Genomic DNA, 25,710 nt, shown 5'->3' with positions numbered 1-25,710 from the left:
AAAAGCTTAACTTGAACTATGTGTTAGACATTGCTACTTACAACAAATTGTATGATTTCTGTAGTTTACTTTTTATGAGGGTTCAGTTTCTGAGTAGCAGAAAATTTCTCAGGTTTAAACGTGAGGAAATCAAAATTCAAGCTTGGGAAAATCACCAGAAGGCAAAAACAGAAGCTGAAATGAGGAAGATTGAGGTAAAACCTGTCATTTTTTGCATGAGAAATGCCCATGCATGTATAAATGTGTACATACATAGATACATGCATACATTTGTAGGCATATATGCATATGAATATATGTTTATGTATTATGTACCTATGTGTTTCTGATTGCAGGCAGTCAGATATTTAATGCTTCTTTATTCCATATATAACACTTGCCAACTCTTTTATTTGTCATGGATTTCTCAAAAGAACTGCCCTTAGTTGCATCATGGACTGGCAATGCATTAAACCTTATAATTGATGATAGTTTAATTACCCATGCATTTGATGGTATGCCATCAAGACAACGCCATGTAGCAGATTTGAGAACCTAACACTATTACAGTAATTGTGTAAATCTAACAAGAAATTTTGTAAACTATTCCATCTAAACATGAATTTCTGGCCGCTTTAATATCCAACATCTATGTAAAGAGTGAGGACCTAAAGCAGTAACATGCTCCAAAAAGTATCCTCAGTTCCAAAGAACCCGGAACACGTTTGAAACAGATAGATGCCTCAATGATTTAAGAGAGTCACATTAGGTAGCTGCCCTTGAAATAGTTGTCAAAAGAAACATCTGTATCTGAGGGTTAACTTTCTTCTTCCAAATATAAGATATACTAGGAGCATCAACATCATTAGCTCTGTTACTAGGAGACAAATAGACTTCTCAAGAAATTACCTTGCTTTAAAGATCTGAGCCCATAGGAAAGTATTTATTGATTGTTGACTAGAAGTGGACTAACAATGAAACATTGCAGAGGGAGGGAAGAGAACTGATTATAAGATCTCGTTCTAAGAGGGTTGTGGCCTGGCGAAATAACTTCCGAGTCATAAGGACTTTCCCAGTTAAGAGTAACATCAAAAGTAATTGAAAGTGTGTTCAAGGAACATTAGAGGACCAAGGATCAAATACGACTAATATCTACTCACCATCACCTACAGTCCATTGAAAATATTGGCAATGGTTTTAGATCACTCTGCTGGTCTCTTATCAATATCCTGGTTGCCATTAAAGGAATATTTAAATCATAATATTAAACTCGAAGGAGAATTAGGTTCAAATTCAAGATCTAAAATGAATAAAGTCTCTCGGTAAGAAAGAATGAAGTACCTTTATCATGTGTATCATTTTGAGTTGAGCAGAAGAACCGTGCATTCATTATTTGTTCCGAATGAAGTCTTGGGAAGAAATAATGATGTCTCTTTTCCAAATGAAGATCTACCTAAATTCATTATTTGTTCAGTACTAGTATTCATAATAGCAGCTCCTTAGTTGCTCAAACTTTTAGAAGCGTATTACGATTAAACCCAACCGAACAAACTCAAGAGACCAAGGACTAAAACTCATGTACCAGAAAAAATGAGCTTAGAAGTGGGCCTCCATGACATAAAAAATGTTAGATGTTTTGTCAATTGATCTTAAAGAGAGAGATCTCCAAGGAGATTGCAGAAGCAGAAGAGTAGAAAGGGTAATATGTGGGAACAGTGTATATCTGAAAAAATTCCATCTTGGAACAGTCAAAATTTATTCGATACTCTGGTTTCAGTGTTCAACTCTACCCCTATCCTCAATACAAGGCTGGTTATATATAAACAAGTAGTATTAACCAAAATAAAATTCTGTCTGATTCATTTTTAGGCTCTCAAAAGCCTAGAATCATTAGATACTAGGCCGAACCATCCCCATATACCATAGAAACCAGTTTTTATTCAGTAATTACCAAAGAAAAATACTATATGTGCATCTTTTCTGATATCTTGTTTCAGAGGGGAAATATTGTTTTCATTTTTCATTATTTCTTCAATAAGAACGCCATACTCCCTTTATTAGACCTATGATTTGTACATTCCCTACATTGTTGAACGCTCAATCAATCAACCTTGGATATAATTCTTTTTGATCTTCAAATTCTTCATTAATGAGCTTGGTAATTTGTAAGGATGCCTTTCATCTTTTATAATAAACTTATTCCACTTTTGCATTGGATCAATACTTTGCACCTAATGATTTCCATTGCAGTATACAAATTCTGGTACACCTCTACATTTGAAGCAAAAACTCATGCTACAGAGGGCCGCTCATTTAAAAAGCTAGAGAAAAACTCTAGATACTTAGCATGACTGTCATAATACCCAGCTTTCGAGATTTAGCCCTGAAAGAAGAGATGGGAGAGGGACAAGAAATGCTCATGCATATTTTCATGAGCCCATATCCAACTACCATCTTGTCGCCCTTCCAATGCTAAAGCTCAGCTCGTAGGCTGAGTTGACTCCTTGATCCTCCCCCAGCCTCCACCATCGAGTAGGGCTATCATTAATATATGCAAACTTTCAACTTTGAAGCTCAACCTTAGCCAAGTTGATATCTTAATCCTCTCATAGCCTCTACCACTGAGCAAGCCTACAGTTTACGAACCTGGAACCTGACTTGGACCTGTTCTGAATCCATAGACCCATGGGTCAAATCTAGACCATGGATAGACCCCTAAAACTTTTCCAGTCCATAAATGATTCTGGTAAATTTTACCTGACCTGAACTCTTAACTAAACCAATCATATAATACTCACATGGGATTGCTTTTTATGATCCTAACCCAAACTAGACAGTCCAGATCTGATAGATTTCATGATGCATAGTATTTTTACACTTATATCTTCATATTTCTTATAAATATTTTACTAATTATACTTGAAGACTGTCATCGTTTAATTGTTTGAGTGTATGAAGGAATTGAAGTTCAATCCTGCTTGGGACCCAAAACTGGACCTCATTCATGCATGATTCAAATCCAATGAGTCTTGAGTAATGTACGGATCTGTACATACCCGAACCTGATGCCTAGACCTGATGATTCATGTGAATTCTATCTAGTTGAGGACCGGACCTGAATTCTTGATGGATAGGGTATTGGTTAAAGTTTACTAACAAGTCAGTGTTAGGGGATTTGTAGACCCGACATGACTCAATAGGACCCCTTCCTTTGAGCAAGAGTTTGGCATAATCCTTAATCCATCATCAAAAGTAGAGTTGGGCAACGGGCCGTGCCGTGCCGTGCCGGCCCGGCCCAGGCCCACCGGGCCCGAGGACTAAACGGGCCGTGCCTGGCCCGGCCCGCTTATGAAGCGGGCCGTGCCTGGCCCGGCCCGTCCAGCACGGAACGCCATCCCGGCCCGGCCCCAGGCCCGTCTATTGGCGGGCCGGGCCGGGCCCGGCACGAGACGGGCCGTGCCAGGCACGGCCCGCAACGGGCGCAAACGGGCCGTGCCAGGCACGGCCCGTCTGGAGAGGGGGGCCCAGGCCCTTATGGGCCCTTATGGAGAGGTGAGTAATGCCGCCACCACCACCTCGGTGGTCCATCCCACCATGACCATGCCTTTGTTCGCGCGATTCCCCCTCTCCATCCCCCTGCAAACCCTAAACCCTACTAAACCAAATGCTCATCTCCGTTCCCCATGGCCCGTCTTCCTCCTCATCCAGATCGGCTCCATCTCCAGCCTCAAGGTAGCCTGGCGCAAGGACCGCCTCCTCGACTCCGCCATCGAGCGCGACAAGCGGTGGCACCTCTGCGCCCGTGTCGTCCGCGAGGTCCTCAACGAGCCCGGCCATGCCATCCCGCTCCGCTACCTCGAGAAGCGCCGCGAACGCCTCCACCTCCCCGTCAAGGTGAAGACCTTCCTCTCCCGCTACCCCAACCTCTTCGACCTCTACCCCGACCGCATCAAGCCCAAGACCGAGCCCGTCCCCTTCCTCCGCCCTTCCCCCCGCCTCCGCTCCTTCCTCGCCCTCGAAGCCTCCCTCCGCGCCCGCCAGGAGCCCCTCGTCCTCGCCAAGCTCTGCAAGCTCCTCATGATGTCCAGGGACAGGGTCATCCCCGCCGAGAAGCTCCTCAACGTCAAGCGCGACTTCGGCTTCCCCGACGACCTCCTCACCTCCCTCGTCCCCAAATACCCCCACCTCCTCCGCCTCGTCCCCAGGCCCGGACCGTGCCAGGCCCGCGGGCCAGCCCAGCCCAGGCCCTTATGGGCCGTGCCGGGCTGGCCCGCGGGCCGTGCCGTGCTTGGCCTGCGGGCCTAGAGCGGGCCGTGCCGGCCCAGGCCCGAAGCGGGCCGTGCCGGGCTCGGCCCGCGGGCCAGTACCCTGTGACCCAGCACGGCCCTCTCAAATGGGCCGTGCCAGGCACGGCCCGGCACTGTAGCTAGCGGGCCGTGCCAGGCACGGCCCGCTTCGTGCCGGGCCGTGCCGGGCCGTGGGCGGCCCGGCCCAGTGCCCAACTCTAATCAAAAGCACCTATATACGACAAACAACTTTTAAAAGAAGAAACTAATCGCAAAATAGACAAAATTTGGCAGCCTAAATGAAAGATTTGACATTACTGTTAGACTGCAGTTAAAAAAAGAAAAGGTATCCTTGGTTGGGTCTTCACTAGGCTCCATCCATGGTATGCTGAATCGGCCCGTACCAAACCGGTCCGATTCAAGTATGGAAAATGGTTCCGGCCCCAAAGGGGCCGAAATTGAGCGGTACAAGCCCGGTACCGATGCGAACTGGACCGGTTCGCACCGGTACCTGCCCTCGGGACAGCGCACCCACGCAGGTGCGAGCTGGGAACCGCGTCCGCGCGCGGTTCTGGGCGCGATTCCCTGGTGCAGCGCACATAATCCTTGTCACATCTTTCTGCGGTATGGCTAATAGTCTTATTAGAGTCAGTAGTAGGGAATCTCTTCTTCCGCTCGGTGTGACTATGACTTTCTTCTTGAAAAGACTGCTTTCTTTTGAAAGAGCTGTGAGCGTAGCTAAACTTTCTCAAATGCGGGATCGTTCCTTTCCTCTCTTGTTGGTCAAGCATCTTTTGGAACCTCTTTCTGCGGTAGAAGAGGTCTAGTCTAGGTCATACTTTTTTTATTAAAAAAAAAAAATCACCCTGATCCCGCCGCTCCTACCAACAGACATAGAAGTTTCGAGGGTTTTCCGATAGAAAAAATTGCATGCGAGAGAGATCCTAATTCCATGTATCCGGTTAAGCAAGCCCTGCCACCAGCTTCCACCCATTCAAGAAGGTCCTGATTCGGGTGTTTAATAATTACTGCGTGCGTTATGTATAAACGTGCTAGGAATCGCGCCCACGCGCAGTTTTGGGCACTATTTCTCGGGGCAGCGCGCCCGCGCGGTCGCGTTTAATGCCACTCTGTGGCATTTAACGTGGCGGGTGCGCATCCGCGCTTGCGAGTTCGTGTAGCTCACGCGCTGTGCGTGTTTTTCGGTTCGATACCGGTTCAAACCGGTCCGAATCGAAACTATACCGGTCCGGTAGGCGACCGGTACGCCTACCGGTACCGGTACAGTGTACCTTGGCTCCACCGCCTTCATTTTGCTTGGACATTTTTGCTATTGAAGCCTTTGTTCTCTTTGACAAGATGGTGTGTCGAGATTTAGGTACACCATTAGAAGTGTTGAATAAATAGGCTAGATAATTATTATTATCTGTTTATCCAATTGACATTGGCAATCTTATCTTCTACTACTAATACTCTTTCTTTAGTTTGGCTTACTAAGCTTTCTATTGCAATTGAGAAATTCAACAGGTTTATGAATAGGTTCCTTGAATCTCCCATCGAAACTACAGTAAGATGGACCCCACATTGTTATTTGTAGCTTACCCGGTTCTCCATGTCTAAAATTTTAGTGTTAATGGATTTTGAACATTTAATATTTACTCAAAGATGCGATTGGACTTTAAATCCCAAGATTTGAAGACATTTTAATGATAAATTGTTGATGATGTCAATTTAGTTTTATTACATTTAAGATTCATATTCTAGGTTATGCAGAACAATCCTCCAAAAGGCCAATGCATGATACTTCTATAGTCTGAATTTTCACATTGGATCTGAAAACAACAAAATAAGGTGCAAAAAACCTGTGTCATGGGAACTTGACATTCCAAAGGCAAAGAACAAGTCTTGGGCTCAAGGAAACCAGTGAAAAATTTGAAAGAAAAGAAAGAAAGAGGAAGAAGAATGAAAATTCTGAAATTTTTTATAAATCGTTGCCATACTAAATGCAATTACAACAAACTATCTCCTTTTTACAATTCTAGACACCCCTAATACTCTCAGAATAACATTCCTAGAAGAAAGACTCTTTCCTTTACTTCCCTAGCAAAAAGCCAAAAAAAAAACTTTCCTAAAGTAGTAAGATTCATCACACTAATAGGACCCCACATAAACATAAGCCCTCCTCTCCGATCATCCATTGGTCGGAGCCAAGCCCTGTTTCGAATGAAACAGGGGCTCAATTTTATTTTTTTTTAGCTTCTTTAAGTGAAGTCGGCCTCTATATCATTTGAAACAAGGCTTGGCTCCGCCCAATGGACCATAGGAGGAGAGGTGGGCTTCTGACCCCCTCTCTCTCCCCCTCCTAGCATCTCTCTCTCTCCCCCCTAGCATCTCTCTCTCTCTCTCCCCCTGTTTCTCCCTCTCTCCCTCCCTCTCTTTTCCTCTCTCCTATCTCTCCCCCTTTGGTTTTTCTTTTTCGGTTCGCGCCGAGACAGTATAATATAGTAGCATATTGTACCATGCTGCCAGCCTATTGGTACGAGTACCGGTTTCGGTGCTGCGGACCTTGAAAGAGTACCAGTTTCGGTGCTACGGACCTTGAAACTAGTCTCACAACCCTTCTCTCTTTCTCTCACAGTACAATGGAGAAGGAAAAACCTAGCCTACACCTTGCTCTTGTGGTTTGTGAGATTGCTCATCTAACCCTAGGATACCCCTTCCCTTTTTATAGTTGAGGGAAGGACCTAGAGCTTTTCTTGCTTGGCAACCAAGAGTTCTAGTAGGACTCTAAGAGATAAGGAGGAGGTGGTGGCATGCTTAACCATGTTGCTTCCTAGGAGTCCTAGCTGGACTCCCACTAAAGAGGACTAAGGGGCATTGGCCCTAGGGGCCGCCACTTGGATCCCATCCAGGTGGACCTAGAATTAGCCTAGATTTGTTCTTGCTTGACCCGACCTAGCCTTATCCCTGTATCTAGACTATTTCTGTAGCCCAATCATTTCACCAATGAAATATGGATCTTTCTTAATCTGATCTATAAGAGAATAATCAACTTGAATCTTATTCTAATTGACCTGAAGTCAAATATATGTACTAAATGTGTTACTGGGATTGGTCAACTTTGGTTCCCACTCATCAAAGATCTACCTACTCCTATCTGTTTGGTCACACGTTAGCTACATTGTTTAGCATGGAGATATGGATCCTATATCGCATCACTGAACCTCTTATTGAGTAGGATGGAACTAGTTAGTCTCCTTGATCTTGCATAAGCTATATCATGCAATTTAGTCCATCATTTCGGTGTCCTCGTATGACCATTGTCTATAGCATTGTCAAATTCTTAATCATATGATTTCTAGCCCATTAGTACCTTGCATCGAGCTAGATATCCTTTTACGAAAACTGTTCATGCGAATCCCTTTTCAAAATAATTGTAACTATAATAATTCTGCAAAATATTTACTTTCAAAATCTTTCAAGTTAGTATGCAACTAGGTCTAATATGTCTGAACATGCTGTTGTTTTAATATGGACGGTATGCTATTTGATGGTTTCTATGTTGGATAGCTTAAACCTCGCACGTATCTGAATCCAGTAAATCACTATGCTCCCTGTCAAAGGCAAAGTCCAAAGTATTATGATTAGTACATGGGTTTGGCCTAAATTTATTGACCTCTAAAATATGAAAATGTATCTTATCCTTTAGTTCAAGGGACCACTTGCAAGCTCGTGTACCTGGTTCATATTCCTACCGCTGACAATGCTTTGTGAGGTAGATTGCGAGTGTTGACCATTCAGTGTGATGGCACACCCAAGTGTCAGTGGAAGGTCTGAATTGATGAAGGAGAAACTCCATAAAGTCACTATCCACCTCAACAGCCTTATAAGTGTGATGCTCAATCTCATCTATAGTTGTGAACAAATTTTGAGTACTTAGAAATATTCAATCTTCCTTTTGAAAAACTTTCCATACACTTGGAAATAAAGCCTTGGAGTTCTCAATGGATTCTTTTCTAACTTTGTGACCAATGTTTGCACAAACCGTGTACCATATATGACTGTGTGAATAGGAGGTAGCTATTATTTTTTAACTATTCTTTTGTATTAAATATGTAAATGGTTTTTAAGGCATACCCTACTTCCAACATTAGGTGCTCACCTATGACAACCTAAGCAATTAGTTGTTTTTTTGTAAGACTTGAAATAGTTAGACAAAAGTTATAAAGATCAGGGCTGAAATTCGGGCATGTTAGGTCAGGTTGATGGCAATCCTTAACCCAATCCAACTTCTAAATCCCTCAACCTCATCCCCTCTATTATTATAAGCTAAATTCTGGTTGGAGTGGCATGGTCCAGTTAGGTTTTCGGGTTAAGGTGGATTATGCCATGTTAATTGGGTTAAATCAGGTTGAATAAAAATTTGAAGATAAGGAAAAGAGTAGGACATTTTTATTGAATTGATATTTGTTGAATTGAGGTCTGAGTCATTCATTATTTCAACTATACACTTGCATGCAATTTAATAAGATTAAAGGTAGTTATATAAACATGTAGGCACTCTTTATGAAACATAAATATGAATTGTTTATTTAATTATTTATATATCGCGTAGGGTCAGGTTAAGTTGGGCTGGATTGGGTTAGATCGGGTTCGGGTTGGGTTGAAGGTCAACCCTAACCAATCCTACTTGAGAGCAGGTTTGGATTTTTGAGCTCAATCCCCACCCAAGTTTATAAAACATCAACCAGACCTACCTCATAAGCAGGTTAGGCCGGTGCGTTCAGGTTGAGCCCCATCTAAGTTGCAATCCTAGTAAAGGCTAGGTGTGTTCACTATGAATTAACATGATCTTGCATTAAGAAGATGTACAGGTTGCTGAACTTAAGGATGTGTTTCTAGCTGGTGTTGTTTATGAAGTATGATTGGTTAGGTGTAATCTAGTGACTATCAATTGTGCTGACGCTGAACAAGGATGTTTGTATGTTTTTGGAAGGTGAAACAAGTTCTCCATATCCATATTGTTCATAATGTACAGAACTACAGCTTCCATGCCAATCACAATGCGCGCATCCCTAGCATTGGGAAAAATTTTTCCTCCCTCAAAAAAAGTGGTTCCAAGATAAGCTAATGATACTAGAACCTCTTGGTGATCAACATAGTTAAAATATTTTAATCAAGGGCCTGATATCGACATTGCTTGCTTATTACACTTAACTAGATCTCCAATAATCTCATTTATTGCTGCCATTTGATCAAAGAGAGACAAAAAGTGTCTAATATGTGTAGACATTTCCTTTCTCATCACTAGATAATAGATCTTGTTTTACCGTAAATTAAGTAATTGCATGATTTGCGAATGATTATTTTGCTTTGACAATCAAATAATAATAGATTGGCAAGGAGACTTATTTAAGGCTGGTTTCCGATAAAAGCTAAATGGTTAATTTGGTTGGTTAGACAAGAAATAAAAGGTGCTTCATTTATTAATCCAGATTCTTAAATTTTATTCATCTGAGATGTTGCACGGAAATCATTTATGATTGTTTGAGATTGCACCAATTAACATTTTTAATTTAGGAAGCCAGATTATAGGAAAAGCTGTGCTTCTAAGAAGAAAAGTTGGAGTTTGTAGCCAAAAAAAAAGAAAAAGAAGAAAAGTTGGAGTGAAAGAACAAAACAATAGAAGAGGCTAAATAGAAAAAAAATGTGTATAGACCATGGTGGCAAATTAGCGGTCTAGGGGTTCTGCAGGACACTTGCACACATCAAGCTTCGCATGTCTGCAAATGATTTCAAAATAGATATGGCTTATGTTGTAATTGTTTACTTAGTCAGGGATGAATCCAGTTCATGGTGGTACAACTACGACAAGAATAATAGGACACTAATCCCTGCTAATTGGATTGTACCAATATATGACTGGAATTTTTGTTTCAAGCTTGATTTAGTTCTTAATGGTTGGGCTACATCTTCTGAAGGCAGAAGGCAGCAACAGGCATTCATGGCATTGAAGACCCTCCATATTTAGAGTTTCGTGATGACCTGACCTTTGCTGAAAAATGGCAGCTCGTCTTGCAAGGTGACTGCTAGTTTGAACCATGAAAGAGTAGCATTCATCGTGGAGAGAATGTACCAAGTTGCACCATGGATATATGATTTTGTTGCGTGATTCCTACTACATCATTGACTAGCAAAGAATCTGGGTGTACTTTGGAGGAGCAGTTTGGCAGGTCAAAGAAATTGTCTGCATTTTGTATGTTGCATCAATCTCATTAGTATTTTGGAGACTAAGGCAGTGTCCTTTGTTATCTTAAAGATTGGAATCTGATGGGTGATGAATGAAGAAATTTTTATAAGTAGGAATCTGGCTGAAAGCCAGTTTTCAAAGATACCTGCATTTGTTCCAGCAATATGGCAAGTCAGAATTTAGGCAAGGAACTTTCAAGCGTTGAGTTGATGAACTCAGTGATACTTTTAGATTCTGGGGCTGTAGAACCTGCAAACTGAAGCTTGTTTGCGAGCCAAGATTCTAAAGAAATTACCACTTGAATACCGAGGGACAGCGAGTATTTTGAGCTTGATGCTTTACAAAGATGTGTATCTTAAAGTTCAAGTGATAAACAAAGCAATAAAAGCTTATTTGTTCAAAATGGAGAATCAAATATCGAGGTATATTGAAGAGTGACAATAGGGGCTAGTGAATTTTACAATGTTCGAATACCTATTTCAGAAATATAGATAATATTCACATTTTCCTATCGTAATTTTCCCATTTGATAGTTTTGTGGAAATGACACTGACTGATATGGTGACTTGATTAGAGTGAAGGTTGCCTGCAGGGTCAGCAGAACCGTCTCGAATCGGGCGGTTCCGGCCGTTCCGAGCCGTACCGATAGCCTACCAGTATAGTTCCAACAACGGAAACGAAAACTATTGTCGGAGGCGGAGGAGAGGGAAAGAGAGGAAAAGAGAGCGAGCAGGGAAGGGAGGGAGGCCGGCGGAGGGCCGGCACTGGGGCAACAAGGGGAAGCCACGGCCGTTCCCTTGTTTCGTCACTTAAAAATCGCGAAATTCAAAAAATGGCTGGCGAAACAGGAGAATGGCCATGGTCAGCAAACGAAGCAACTTCCACCATTCATGGTCAGCAAGAGATGTGTTTGGTGGGCAATATTGAAGGCAGATTTTGTACCAACATAGAAATTTATATGCATGCATCAGGAAACTTGTGTTTTCCCTATTATGCACCTGCTCTTTTCTTTTTGGAATATGCATTCCAACTAATTCTTGTAAAACTCATTCACCGAAGATGTACAACACTCCAGTCCCCATGCATGTGAAATTCTCCTAGAATTTTCTGTCTGACACCTTTATGTGTCTGAGAAATATGGGATTTTTCAAAGTACATGGCCCACCACAGTATTGTTTCAGAAGGATAAGCTGACATTACTAGTACTCAGTTGAGAAAACTGACAAATATCTCTAACTATACAGAACCAAGGGAGAGCAAAAGCCTACCAATTAAGCTGAACATGGCACATGATTGACTATATATCATGGCAGGATGAAATATTGATGAAGTATCAATATTCTTATTGATATAGTTGGCAGGCCCTCCCTGTGATACCTCAATCCAGAATCTAGTATGACTCAAGTTCGCTTCCATCTCTCTTAAGTTGGAGATGTTAAATTAAAATGGTAGCCACAGTTCAACAATTTGACTGATTTTATTGTTTTAGTTATCAATGCTGCTTTCATGCTGGGCTGAAGTGGTTCCTCTTAACCCAAAAGAACAAAACACTGAAAGGGAAAATTTTGCTTTGTTATTTGCAACACTTTAATTTTCTTATTTATGGATGGCCATGTATGACAGGTTGAGGTAGAGAGAATGAGAGCTCGTGCACATGAGAGGCTTATGAACAAGCTAGCAGCTGCAAGGCATAAAGCTGAGGAAAAGCGAGCAGCAGCAGAGGCCAAAAGAAATCAACAAGCCACTAGAACAACACAGCAAGCAGAGTACATCAGAAAAACTGGCCGCATTCCTTCCTCGTTTGCCTGTTGGAGTTGGTGCTTTTAGTTACATTTCACTGAAATGCAATTCAAGTTGCCAGGTAAGCTAATGTGAAATGTTCTCATGTTTTAATGATGTTATAAACAGGAATCCTTTCCAGGTAGTTCATTTAATTGTAAAATATGAAAGTCTTCCATGTAATTCTGTTTCTTTCAACCATGAACTCCTTTACCAGCAATCAAGGTGTCATCATTCTTTTTTATTCTTTTGATGCTCTGCAAAGTTCTGATCTTCCTTTAACAATGTGGTTCTTATATCTGGAGCTTGCATATTACATTGACAGATTCCGAGTACTTGTTAAATAACCCTCTAAGATGACCTAATGCTCCTGAACTTGACTAAGCTATCCTAGCAGCTGCACTGCGATCCTTGGTTTTTGACTGGTGGTTTCCTGTGAGGCTTGAATGATATTACTACATGGATGATAAAATAGATGGTGTGAGGTTTATCATGAAAACCTACTCATTTCTCTAGACTTGAGCTCTCTCTCTTGAGCTTGTTAATTCCTCAGGGATATAGAGTGTCTTTTTACATGATCATACTCTGTATTAGGTTTAAGTAGATATGAAATAAATTTGTATATATCTAATGAGCAGATTCAATTTGCTAATTCTAATTAATGTACTTAACCGAAACTTGGTGTAAGTAATCAAATCCTATTGCTAAATAATTTTGAGAGTCAAACTTCAGTTTTTTAGTCATTTCGGTTAATTTCTTTTTCTACAACTCTAAATCAGAGTTGTTAATGCCTTAGCTTGTTAATTCCTCTGGGATCTAGAGTATCTTTTTACATTGTCATGCTCAGGTATCAGGTTGAAGAGCCACGAAATCAATTTTGATATATGTAATGAGCTGATGTAATTTTTTGATTCTAATTGGTATACCTAACTGATACTTGGTGCAACTAATCAGTCCCCATTGTTGAATATTTTTGAGTCAAAATTCTGCTTTAGCAAAATTGACCATATAGTTTTTGGTATAAACAATTTTTTTTCTAAGACTGCAAATCAGAGTTATTACTGCTTCGGAGGCTGGTCCATCTTGGAAGTTAGCAGAAGTCGTACCCTTTACAACTTCCAAGCAAAAATCTTTGACAGCAGAAAATGATTATCTGGTTCACCTGGGCGATGAAAAAGAGAGCTTTTGTTGAAGGACCTAAACTTAATTCGAAGCTGTAGGGTATGAGTTTTAAGTTGGGCATGGAGATTGCCCTATCATCAACATGATGCAATTTTTTGATTCCTCCTGTTAGTTGACTTGGGTTGAGGCCATTCAGAATGTTTGGAAAAGCTACCACTAGGAGAAAAAAAAGCAGTTTAGGACGCTTGAGGCTGAGATGAAGATATATGAGACTGGGGGCACTACTGGAAAAAGAGGAAATTTTGACGTAAATTTACCAAAGAAGCATTATTAAGTTGCGTACCATGCCAAGATTTGCTGATGTAGCTTATTAGTATTGGCAAATTATGACGCTTAAAAATGTCGGCGAGTAAAACTACTTTTTGGTAAGCGTCGTTATTTTATGATACTTAAAAGCGTCATTATTTTATGATGCTTAAAAGCGTCATTATTTTATGATACTTAAAAGCGTCATCAGTAGTCAATAAAAAGACGATGCTAATAAGCGTTATTGGATTCCACTTATTTTTCCAAAATTCTAGCTCGACCCACCATCAATCAACTACTGCCACCGATCTCCTTCTCCTCCGCTGCCTCTCTGCCATTTTCCTTCTCCTCCTCCGCCTCTCCGTTGGCCTCCTCCTTCTTTATTAGTTTCCTCCTTGCCTACCTCTACTCCGCCCTATACTCCTATCCGATTTCCTTCTGGACTCCCTCACATGGCTTTTACCTTCCTTGTAGCCGGCTGCCCGGCCTCAATCTACCACCGCCTACGAGAAGCCCCTCCCTCTCAGTGCCCGTCGGATGACATCACTGGTATACTTTTTTTTTTTTTTTTTTTTTGAAAGATCTCTCCATGCGGCAAGTCCTCTATTCATTTGTTTTATTGTTACAACCCTGTAGCCCTCACGACCAGGGACGGTCACCATGGTGTCCCTCTTCTGAATATTTTTTGTGGGTCTTTTATTTGCTCATGGCTTCAACAAATTTTTCAAAACCTAGAATTGTTTAGGCTTAGAAATGGTGTTACTATCTAATAACTAGAAAACTGAGATCCAATCATGTTACTTTTTGTTTATGTACCACTAGAAGAAGATGCAGTTAATGATATTCAATAAATTTATTGTAGTTAAACTCATGACTAGATCTAGTTATGACTTGTTAACTTGTTTTATTTCTTTTGATGCTTAAACATGGATTTGACCTAATTATGACTTTCGAAATCATTTGCTTTAGTTTGCTACTTAATCACCGATGAAATGATAGCCTGTAGGGGGATGTCTGGTATCACCGGGACAATAAATTCTGTGATGCATTTGAAATATTCATTATACTGAATTGAGAAGCAAAATGAGGAAAACCTATCCAAAAGCACAGCTAAACACAGCATATCATGACTTGTTTGCATTCGATTGCTGTGGAAAGCAGCTGGTAATCCAGTGTGTGCTGTACCTGCTTTGAATGACTTACGTAGGACTCCATCTGGAGGGAAAAATAATCTGCAACCTAAGAATATTTTACTGTCTCATGTGAATGTGCAGGGCTGTTCACTGATGCGCCGTAACGGTAGCCCTTAAAAAAAAAAAAAAATTAGACATCCTTCAGAAGTCAATTGGATTCTCCGGATTTGGGTGCTGATGACGACTTTGCCAAACTTGTTGGAATCATATGATTGGTTACTATTACCTTGGCCTTGTTAGCATTTTGATGTTCAGTAAAACTGTCATTTGATTGCTTCTGAAGGTCGGGCATGATAAATGATGATGCATACATATAGAAACATCGAAAGAGCCTTGGGACATTCAAAATCATATCAAGGTTGTTTCAAGGTGCTTGGTTAAAAGGGCATCAAAGGTGTCATGTTGAAGGAACATTCATTTGATTAAGCATTCCACATTTGATCATTGTGATTCACCTGCTCAATTTTAACTTTCAGCAGCCAGCAACATTTGTGAGAACCAATTCTACATTGGTGCATAAGCTATATGCCAAATCCTAACCACCTAGGCACCGCATAGCAATAGCTAGGCTCGTTTTTAGTTGGTGCAGGAAATGTATAACGTGGTTCACATGAAACCAGAGGAGAACAAACCTGACAAGCTTGATAACTTGATTCCACCATATAGCCTGCAAGCAAATTGGTATATTAGCAAGTTTTCGAGGATCGGTTGTCCAGAAAGGTTAGTTGTATCTGCTCAATTATATGCTAAGTAAAATAATATGCTTCATTCGTATAAGGTTGAGCTTCTATGAATTGTATCGGTAAAGAATTGAATTTGATATTGTAGATTAATTTGTTAACTATCATAATTATATAATTTGATTTAACATTTATAATATTTTTTACTTTGGTGTGGAGCAAGTTTATGCTTTCTTGAGAGAGCCATGACCGGGTGCTGAAGTCCCTCAATCACAAATGAAAAGAATTAAAGAAAAAGTTGAGAAACTATGTATCATGTACCATGTATCGTAATACTTATAGGTCTTATTAAAACTTTTAGACTTTTTTACTTCAAATTGAAACTTTAATCTTTATATTGAACTATGTATCATGTATTATATATCATGAATCATATAATGTGTATTATGAATCATGTATCTTCTATCATACATCACATATCATGGGCCATGTATCATATAACATATACTTTTTATTGTAGATGGAAGAGCATTAGAGGACGCTTGGTAAGGTAGAGTTCTACAGGATGACTCATACCCACCGAGATAGCAGCTTTGTCTGAAAGAGTTGAGAGAGATGGTCGTCTGTATTGATAATTAATTTGTGCAATAATTTATAGTTTTATTTTTCAAACATTAATATATAACTTTTCTTTCCTTAAATATAGAAGAGGGTTACATCCCTTATTGCATAGCATGTCGTGGGCTCATTATCATCTAGAGAGATCAGTCGCATTAAAGCTCGGGTGTTCACCGAATTGATGGACTTGTAGCATTATGGTCGAGTGAGAGATTATGACGTTGGAATTATCCTTACTCAGTTGTCTGCAGTGAACACATATACCTAGAATGCTAGATATAGTAATAGCATTACAGACATTCGTAAGCTAGAGGGAGACATAGATACAATCCTTGAGGGCTTAGCTTGACCAGATTATATCCCTGTTGTAGAGGTTTGTCCCTCCTCAAGTAAATAACTATATCTATTTATATATTTTACATAATTATCATGTATATTTTTGTATGAGCTTAAAGATTTATAATACTTTGTGATTTTTGTATTTTCAACTTCTAAAGTTTCTATCTTTTTTTATAGGTTTCTGATACTTCAAGCAGTCGTAGAGATGATGATGCTGCTGCTATGGACCAATGATAGCCCTTAGACTTTTTTTGGGGGAGAGTTTTATATGTGTATATTTTTATGTTTTCCAAGCACATTGAGTTGTAATGGACATTCAATCATGTTTGACAATATAAATATAATCATGTTTGACAATGTAAATATTTGCTATTTTTATATATGATACATGTGTTATTATGTCATATGTTTGGTGTATATGTGTGTGCAGGTTTTTCTAATTTTTTAATATTTTTTTTAAAAATAGTTTATTTTTGCAACATTTTAAAAGCGTCGCAATATTCTTAATTTAACGACACATGAAAGCATCATGAAGAGGTACACCAACGACCCAAATAAGCTTCGTTAATTGATAATTAGTGGGGCAAATAAGCGTCGTTACTTAGGGTCACAAATAAGCGCTATTAATTTGCAATGCTTGTAGGCATCTTCGGAAGCAATGTCCAAGCATTCCCTTGCCGATGCCCAGTAAAGCGTCATCGATTAGCGGCTCGACGACTCATAGAAGCGTCGTTCGCTTTAATGCCCGCGAACTAAAAACATCATAAAAATATTTTTCCATACTCGCATTGTCGATGCTTTTTTGACGTTTCGGAAACCATCGGGGGGGCAGTTTTGCGATACTTTTTCGCATCAGTAGATGCCTTAAAAAATGCCGGCAATGCTGAAGGTTTATGTAGTGGGGTCTTTCTACTTGAGATTGCCGACAAGGGAACCAGGTTGTCGGGTTCCCATTAAGCTGAACAGCAGACTTTTAGAGAAGAGGTTGTAGAAGTCTAGGAACTACTGAATCCTTGAGTTTCAAGGAGCTTGAGGAAAAAAAGAAAAAGAAAAAAGGCAAAAAAATCCTACTTCAGTTTGTCGACGACTTTTCAAGGTCGAGCTTGCAATGCAAGCTTTCTTGGTCCCTTAATTGACAATATCAGATGATTTCATGTACATCCATCTACCTTCTCAAATTTTGAACACTTATAATATATTTTAGAAAGGAAGATCTTAGCCGTCGATACGCCATGGGGAGGAAAGCAGACTTGATAATTTGCCGTTTTGACCAAATAAAAAAAAAAAAAAAGCAGACTTGTTTTGCAGTCAATTGACAACCAGTTGTCCTTATAAATTTCGAAAAAACATAAAAGAAAATAAAACTCATCCTTTCTTCTCTCACGGCAAGGAGTTCCAACATGACCTCTGGCTCGAAGCGACTACGAAAATGGGAGCACCGACAAATTAAGGGCGTGGCGAAATAATAGGAAGATGCAGCAATGGATTGCTGAGGAGGTGAGGCAGGTGGGGAAACGGAGCTTGGGGAGAGATTGCGGGCGACTGTTGTTCGGATGGTTGGATGGCAACGGAGGGAGATCGAGAGGTAGCGTTCGTGGCGGTGGCGGAGGTGCTGAAGAGAAAGGTCCTCGTCAAACAATTCCGACGCCTCCTCGTTGGTGTCAGTGACCGCAAAATAGAGGAGGGTATGATTGGGAACGTCTGGCATCAGCCTGTGGCTGGAAGGTGATGGCATCGGCCTGTGGTTGTAAGAAAAGGAGTGGCCAAATAATAAAATACGTAAATTAGATAATTCATGCAACAAATTAAATATTTTTTTAGAGTATATAAACAAAATCATTATATTTTAATAAAAAGATTCAGAATATCCAAAAGTGCACAAATATGTTCAATTGAACAGTATCTTTGTCTATGACCTTGTGATAGGATTCATAATACCGCATTTAACCTCTATAGAGTAGGTCCAAAGTATCGTCCTTAACTCTCGTAGAACAAATTTAAAGTACCGAATTTAACTCCTACAGAGTAGGTGCACAATAATCAAATCTCGAAATGATCAAATACCAATATATACCTCCCACGAGGTTCAGAATATAGTCAGGCTAAGAATCTAAATTCAAAATATGTCAAAACATTTTACAAAATCATATATGCTTTATTCTAATAAAAATATATGTAATCAATGCAAGTTTTATTAACAACATACATAATATTTGTTAATAAAAATATTATTTCCGATTTACAAATTGAGGTTCTGTTATGGCATAGTTTTTTAAAAATTATAAATAGTGGATTAATTGATTTGTAATTTATCTAATATCAAAATATATTTGTATTAATTTAATAAAAAAATATAGAGAAGATGAATCATTACTTGCAAGTACAAATAAATCCAACTTTTTTAAAAATTTCTTTCAAAACCTAGAATTAAGAGTGTTGGGGGAAAAACGGATTGCCCCAAAATGCATGAACGCATCACCAGCACGTGACCAAAGCGCCCGGCCTGGAGGCGCCCGGCCTGGAGGCGCCCGGCTTGGAAGCGCCCGACCTGAAGGCGCCCAACTTTGAGGTGCCCGACTTCGGAAGCCCGACCTTACTATCCACCTGCTGCGGTCACATCCTTCTGCAGCTCGTCCGGGGACCGTGCCCTGCTACCACTGTCAACAGTTAATGCGCATGGCCTCTGCAAATCTCCGGCTTACTCAACAGTTAATGCGCATGCTATTCACGGATCTCAGGCCCTCCACGGCGATCAGTTGACCCACTCAGCTACGTCCGATCAGCCACGACGACTCACTGGCTCCGGCCTGATCTCCTATGGCAATGCATCAATTCACACGATCGTGCATTAATTCATACGATCGTGCTCAATCATGACGGTAACTCGTTCGCCCCATCACGTCATAGGTAACCCTGTACTTCTCTATAAAAGGAAAACCCCTCCCTCTTAGAGCGGGGCTGGACTCTAAAAAACTAGAGAGGATAATCTCTCTCCCCTTACACATCAGCTCCCTCTGACTTAAGCATCGGAGGACCGGCGCCGGAAACCCTGGCCACCGGCTTTTTGCAGGTCCCTCGGAGGACGCCGCCCACCGACAGACCGCCACCCACCATCTCTTGCCAGAGCTCCCTCCTTCTCAGCCAGAGGTTGCCCCCGGGTCTAATTTTCAGTAACAGTTGGCGCTAGAGGAAGGGCCCGAGTTCTGGCCATGAAGTTGAGAAGCAAAGGAGCCTCCAATGCCTCCCGGCGTCCCCCACCAAGTCTTGGACACTTTGTCCAGAATTCACCACCAAGACCTCTGGCGGACCCAGCCCCCCCAAGTCCAGTCGGAACAGTTCAACATCCTGGTGCAACAAGTTCAAGCCTTGGCCGCAGCCATCCAAGGCCTGCAACGTGCGGAGGCCCCACTTATGCCGCCTCCACAGGCCCAGGTCCAGCCAGTGCTTCCTCCAGACGAACCGGCGCCCCATGGCCAAAATCTTCATGGCTCCTCGAGAGCTAACAATGAAGAACGGTGCTGCTACCAAGGTTCAGCCCGAGCGTCTCATCGGAGAGAACCGCCAGGAAGGAGCATAGACAAAAGGCCGCAGCATTCGGAAGCTGAGTCGGCCCCGGACCAACACGAACCGGAGCAGACTATCGTGGCAATCCCCCAGGGCGGGGAACTCGATAGGAAGGTCGAGAAGCTCGAGCGCCAGATTGAGGCGCTCCACAGCAAGAAGGCAAGGCGCGAGGGTGACTTTGAGTTCACCACCAAGTCCCCCTTTTTCGGCCAGATCGAGGATGAGCCGGTCCCACCGAGGTTCAAAATGCCCCAAGTGGAGCCCTACAATGGAACTACCGACCTCCTTGACCACTTGGAAAGTTACCGAGCCCTCATGGCATTGCAGGGGTCCTCGGAGGCTGTGCTCTGCAAGACCTTCCCAGCGACTCTTTGGGGAACGGCTCGGCTCTAGTTCTCTAGACTGAAGCCGAGCACGGTATCTTCTTTTGAGCAGCTCGACAGGCAGTTCGCCACCAACTTTGCTGCCAGCCGACGTCAGCGGCGAACGTCGGATTCCCTCCTTGACATCAAGCAAAAGGAAGGAGAGTCCCTCAAAGACTACCTCGACCGTTTCACCGCTGCAACCTGGAAGGTTCGCGAGCTCGACCAGTCGATAGCCATGTCGGTACTGAAGACTGGAGCTCGATCCTACAGGTTGCTCTTCTCTATTGAGAAGAGCTTCCCCGCCAACTTCACTGAGATGTTGGCCCGAGCTTGAAAGTATGCGAAGGCCGAAGAGGCTATCGCCTCCAGGCAGGGTGCGACCGAGCAGGCCTCAAAGAAGCAGAAGAGACGCCACAAGGAGAGCGGCCGCCCGAGGAGTCGGTCTCCCCGTCGAGATAAGAACCTGCCTCGGCTAAGAAGTCCACCTCGACAGCGGGGACAGCTTCGATCGAGGTCCCCACCTCGACCGAGATCTCCACCGCGGCCACAAATGCCCCTAAGGAAGTACGAGAACTACACTCCCCTCAATGTACCTCGGGCAGAGATCCTAATGGAGATAGAAGGTCGAGACTACCTCTGACCTCCACCCCCGATGCGGGATACAGGAGCTCGACGCAATCCCAGGAAGTATTGCCGCTTCCATCGGGACCATAGCCACGATACGGAGGAGTGCTTCCAGCTCCGGGATGAGATCGAGGTGCTCATTCGTCGCGGAGTACTCAACCGATTTGTGCGGGACCGGCGCAAAGAAAGGAGGCCGGTAGAAAATACCGCACTGCCCGAAGATCCAAATGGCAACAGGCCTATCGCCGATACCATCAACACCATCGGAGGAGGAAGCTCGACTGAAGAACCAACCGAGAGATGGATCCCTCCGAAGCGCCCGCTGATAGTCAATTTTAAAGACCACGCAATAGCACGTATCAGGTAGGATAGTGATTACGGGTATCGATCCACAGGGATTGGGGTATAGTTGTTTTCTTTTAAAAAAATATTTTAAAGGAAAAATTTATGAAGAAAATTAAACTAAGCAATTTAATGAAAATGCGATTAAAATGATATCAGTTTGGGAAAAACCTAGGGCAAGGAATTTACTACTAACATCGGAACAAGGGTTATTTATATTTTATTTCGTTCTTGGATTAACATGCAAATTGGCTACAAGCCTAATAAGCATTTAAATAAAAATTCATAAAAGTAATTTGGGCATAATCCATCTTCAGTTGGCATGAAATGTCTTCCCTAATCTAAGGTGGCAGCACATCTCATCTTTCCTAAGCATGGACTATCTTATATTTACTTAGTGATCATGAAGAACAGTTGTACGAACATCATACTTAAAATCACAGAAATTAAATATGATTCAAAAGAAGATATCCATTGAAAATAATAAATTCATACAACCCCAAGAATATAAAATAAAGTATAAAACCCTTAGCCCTTTGTTAGGGCTGCATCCAGCCCTAGTGAGGAGATCAGCCTTCCATGGAGAATTGAACAGCCGTAGCAGTGGAGAAGACTTCCATCGCGACCAGCTCTTCTTTCTTTCTTCCTCTGGCGACTTCCATTGAAGAACTCCCTCTCAGCACTTCATTTTTTTTCCATATGAGAAATCATTCCCAAAATATCCAAAACTCTTCTCTCCCTTCTTTGTTTCTTTCTTCCCGTGGGATTTGGCCTGTGAGGGAATAATGGGGGAAGAAGAATGGAACGGAGGAGAGAATGGGTGAGAAGAATGCCTCCTCTGCTCAAGCCTGACCCCTTTTATAGGCTGCCATCACTCCCTCTCTCCTTCCCTGTTTTGATTCTCGGATAAAGATGAACCTTTGCCGTTGCATGGATTCGCTGGGCTGTTGTGATTTGGATTTTGATCCGGAGAGGTTTGAGAAGCTGCGGACGTTGAAGTTGTTCCGTTTGATTCTGGACGAATAGTGAAAGGATGCGGAAGATCGGCTGGGATTGATTCCAGAACAGAGGAAACGAGGAATCTGATGACGTTGGGATTCACGGACGGCTGGGAACGAACTCTGTTTTGAGGCAGGGGATGATGACACGGCTGCGAGTTTGGTTGGAGTTTATCCCGTGAAGATGGAGGATAGAGCTGATCCGTGGGATATATGGGATTATGAACGGGATGTACGAGAAACAGGGGATTCGGAGAGGAGCATGGGAAATCCGAAAGAAGGTTCTGGTTTTCATCCGCATGAAACAGGGGATTTGATATGGTCATGGGATGTTTGGATATCGGCTGATAACAAGGAACAGATACATGGTTTTTTTTGTTACAGGAGATCCTTGGAACGGTGAGAGTGATTCTAGAGAAAGCTGAAGTCAAGGATCTGGTTGGATGCGGGATCACGAACGTGATGCGGAGGGATAACGAGATGAAGCTGTGTTTGTTTGGGATAAAGTTGCAGGGGCTTCGGCTGAGAGGAATCCGGAAGAATGAAGCTTGGGAACGGAAAAAAAAAGAACTCCTCCATGATGCTCAGCATAGCTGGAAAACAGGGGATGAAGCTGGGATCTGTTGTGATTTTGTAGGAGGATGGAACGGTGAATACGGCTGATAGTGGGATTCGGGAGGATGAAACAGCTGGGAGCAAGGGATTTTGTTTGGATACGGGCGAAGAGGATGGGGCTTGGTTTTAGATGAATGTCTTGAATGCATGGGAGCTGGGAAGGGAGTGATCCGTGGGTGAAGAGGAGTTGAGATCGGGAGGTTGGTCACGGTTGGCTGGGAGATCTTTGGAAGAATCCCTCGGCTGGGAACAGGGGAGTTGGAATGCAATCCGAGGGTGATGGAACTGGATGCTTGAGATTCGGCTGGTAGTTTGGTGAAGACATCTTTGTTTCGGAACAGGGGAAATAATTCGGAACGCTGATCTGTGGTGAGGAACGGATGCGGGGAAATTTGGATGTGAGCATGGGGAGTTGATGCGGTCGTGGGATGAACTTGTGTACGTGAAACAGGGAATATTGTGGGACACGGGAGCTGGGAAGTTTAGTTGGTTTTGTTAACGGAGAAGAGTTCGGGGTTGTGTTTAGAGATGGAATGAGGATGGGTTGAGGCTTTGGGATCCGTGCAACTAGATGATATACTTTGAGATATAAGAAATAAATAATTGAAGGGATTTTATCATGTGGAAAAAGAGTTGGAATGAGTGAGGAGGAATTTAGGTGAACGTATGAAGAGTCAGAAATTAATAGGAAGCACTGGGTTTTAGAAAAGAGTTCCTGGAGTCGACTCTGAAAATATAAAATTGTGAAATGATGTAGTGTCTGTTTAGGCGTTACCTAATTGAGCTTGACTTGACCTGCATGCATCAATAAATAATCAAATCAAACTTGAATTACCTTTGATAATTCATTAAAATGTGTGGAGTGATTGATTATAACCCTATTTGATTTTGATGAGCTCAAAGCATTTGAGTATATCTTATGTTATACTAATGAATTCAATCTAGTGTTTCAGTCAAATACTTGTAAATTTATGGTTAAGTGTCTCAAGCTTTGGTTCAATACATTTTGGATAAGTAAGGAATTCAATTTGAACCAAAGTCTGAGTCTCGAGTCGACTCCGGGAGATTACGAGTCGACTCCAAGCATATCAGAAGCACTGGCACAAGCTCGAGTCGACTCCTGCACATTACGAGTCGACTCCGACTGAGAACAGACAGCCGACTCCTGCACATTACGAGTCTCAGAACCTGTCAACGAGTCGACTCCTGAAGAACTCGAGTCGACTCCAATGCTTGGCGAGTCGACTCCAGGGAGTAACAGACAGAAACACAGAGAAGCTATTTTGGACTCTGAGAGCCGAGTCGACTCCCGAAGAACTCGAGTCGACTTCGATGGTTGGCAGGTCGACTCCTAAGGAAGCGAGAGTCGACTCCCAGAGAAATACAAGGCAAAAAATCAGAGAGCCAATTTCGGACACTGAGAGCCGAGTCGACTCCGAGGCAGCGCAACCCTAAAGACAGAAGACGGTATTTTCATCTCTGAGAGGCGAGTCGACTCCAAGACAGTTCGAGTCGACTCCAAGGCAGCGCAACCCCAAAAGACAGAAGACTGTTTTTTGGATACTGAGAGCCGAGTCGACTCCGAGACAGTTCGAGTCGACTCCGAGACGGCACAAGTCAACAGACAAAAGATCGGGATTTCGGGCTCTGAGTGCCGAGTCGACTCCCAGAATATTCGAGTCGACTCGAGTGAGCAAACTTGAAAGAAAGATCTTTGGATTTCTTAGAATGAGTCGTCTCCAAAAGTGCCAGGTCAGCTCCAGACATTGGGGAGTCGACTCCAGGTTCAGTCGAGTCGACTCCAAGTCAAGACAGCACTTTAATTCAAATCCAGAACAGTTGCCGAGCCGTCTCCAGAAAAGCATGAGTCGACTCCTGCAACAGGCGAGTCGACTCCAGATCGCGCGAGTCGACTCCGATCCCAACGGAAACATTGTCAGGAGTTGCAGAATGTGCAGAACGGCTAGTAATCTGGGTCTAACGGCTAGTTTTCTTGGGGAATGGCTTAAATAGCCACAGAGAACTGTAGTAAGGGAGGGAAGTGACATTCCATTCAAAGAAAACAAGTAATCTCCACCTACCAAAGGATTTCAAAGGGAATACACGTGAAAGAAGGAAGAGAGGCATTAAACTCCATCCAACCAACTCTTTCCAGCATTCAAGAAGTCTCCGTCAGTCATCAAATTTTTTAGACATTCACGTGGAGACTCCGAGTTCGAGAAGCCCTCCTCTACATCTTCATAAATCTGTTTGAGGGCTCCTAACTTCTCTCTTATTAATATCGCTGAATATCTGCTTGTTAAGAAGCTTCCTTTTTCTGTTTGTTTTCAAACCATTTGTTTCTTACTTGATTCAATCAGGGAATTGAATCAAGGGTTGTAAGGTTTGTTGGTGAGCCTAGGTTAAAACCAACGGTGTAAGGGTTTGATTGTGATCCCGGAAAAACAATTGGGTGGTTCTAGTCGGTGAGCCTGGAAAAATCGACCGAGTTCGTTGTGATCTCGTAAAACAACAAGTTGGGTTGTGAGCTTGTAAAACAACCGGCTGTAATCCGAGGAATTATAGTGAATTCCCAAGTGAGGCTTGGGGAGTGGACGTAGGAGCAAGGGTTAGCTCCGAACCACTATAAAATTGCTTGTGTTTGTGATTG

General features: G+C 42.4%; 2 protein-coding genes across 6 annotated transcripts in view; both read left to right on the top strand.

Annotated features, from left to right (window-relative positions):
• Window positions 1-16,909, top strand: part of LOC103723115 (uncharacterized) — a 53,693-nt gene extending 36,784 nt beyond the window's left edge. For 2 of the 5 annotated variants that reach the window (XM_039121512.3, XM_088717919.2), the window contains exons 5-6: window positions 113-194; window positions 12,139-12,538. In XM_039121512.3, coding sequence (XP_038977440.3) covers window positions 113-194; window positions 12,139-12,342 — 286 coding nt within the window. In that variant the 3' untranslated portion in view covers window positions 12,343-12,538. Of the gene's footprint in view, window positions 1-112; window positions 3,232-4,494; window positions 11,910-12,138; window positions 12,539-16,115; window positions 16,587-16,729 lie in introns of those variants that run through there. The other 3 variants (XR_016399798.1, XM_088717918.2, XR_016399799.1) reach the window with 3 other exon arrangements.
• Window positions 3,313-4,299, top strand: LOC149767989 (protein WHAT'S THIS FACTOR 1 homolog, chloroplastic-like). Its single transcript, XM_089929513.1, has one exon. It carries the CDS (start codon window positions 3,328-3,330, stop codon window positions 4,282-4,284), a length of 957 nt encoding a protein of 318 aa, XP_089785639.1. The 5' UTR covers window positions 3,313-3,327; the 3' UTR covers window positions 4,285-4,299.
• Window positions 16,910-25,710: the final 8,801 nt, after the last annotated feature.

This window comes from Phoenix dactylifera, chromosome 3, assembly GCF_051530095.1.
Source record: "Phoenix dactylifera cultivar Ajwa chromosome 3, Ajwa_hap1_PhDact_Kaust_v1.1, whole genome shotgun sequence".
Taxonomy (NCBI): Eukaryota; Viridiplantae; Streptophyta; class Magnoliopsida; order Arecales; family Arecaceae; genus Phoenix; species Phoenix dactylifera.
Note: the sequence above shows the minus strand (reverse complement) of the source record. Positions and strands in the feature narration are given on the sequence as shown.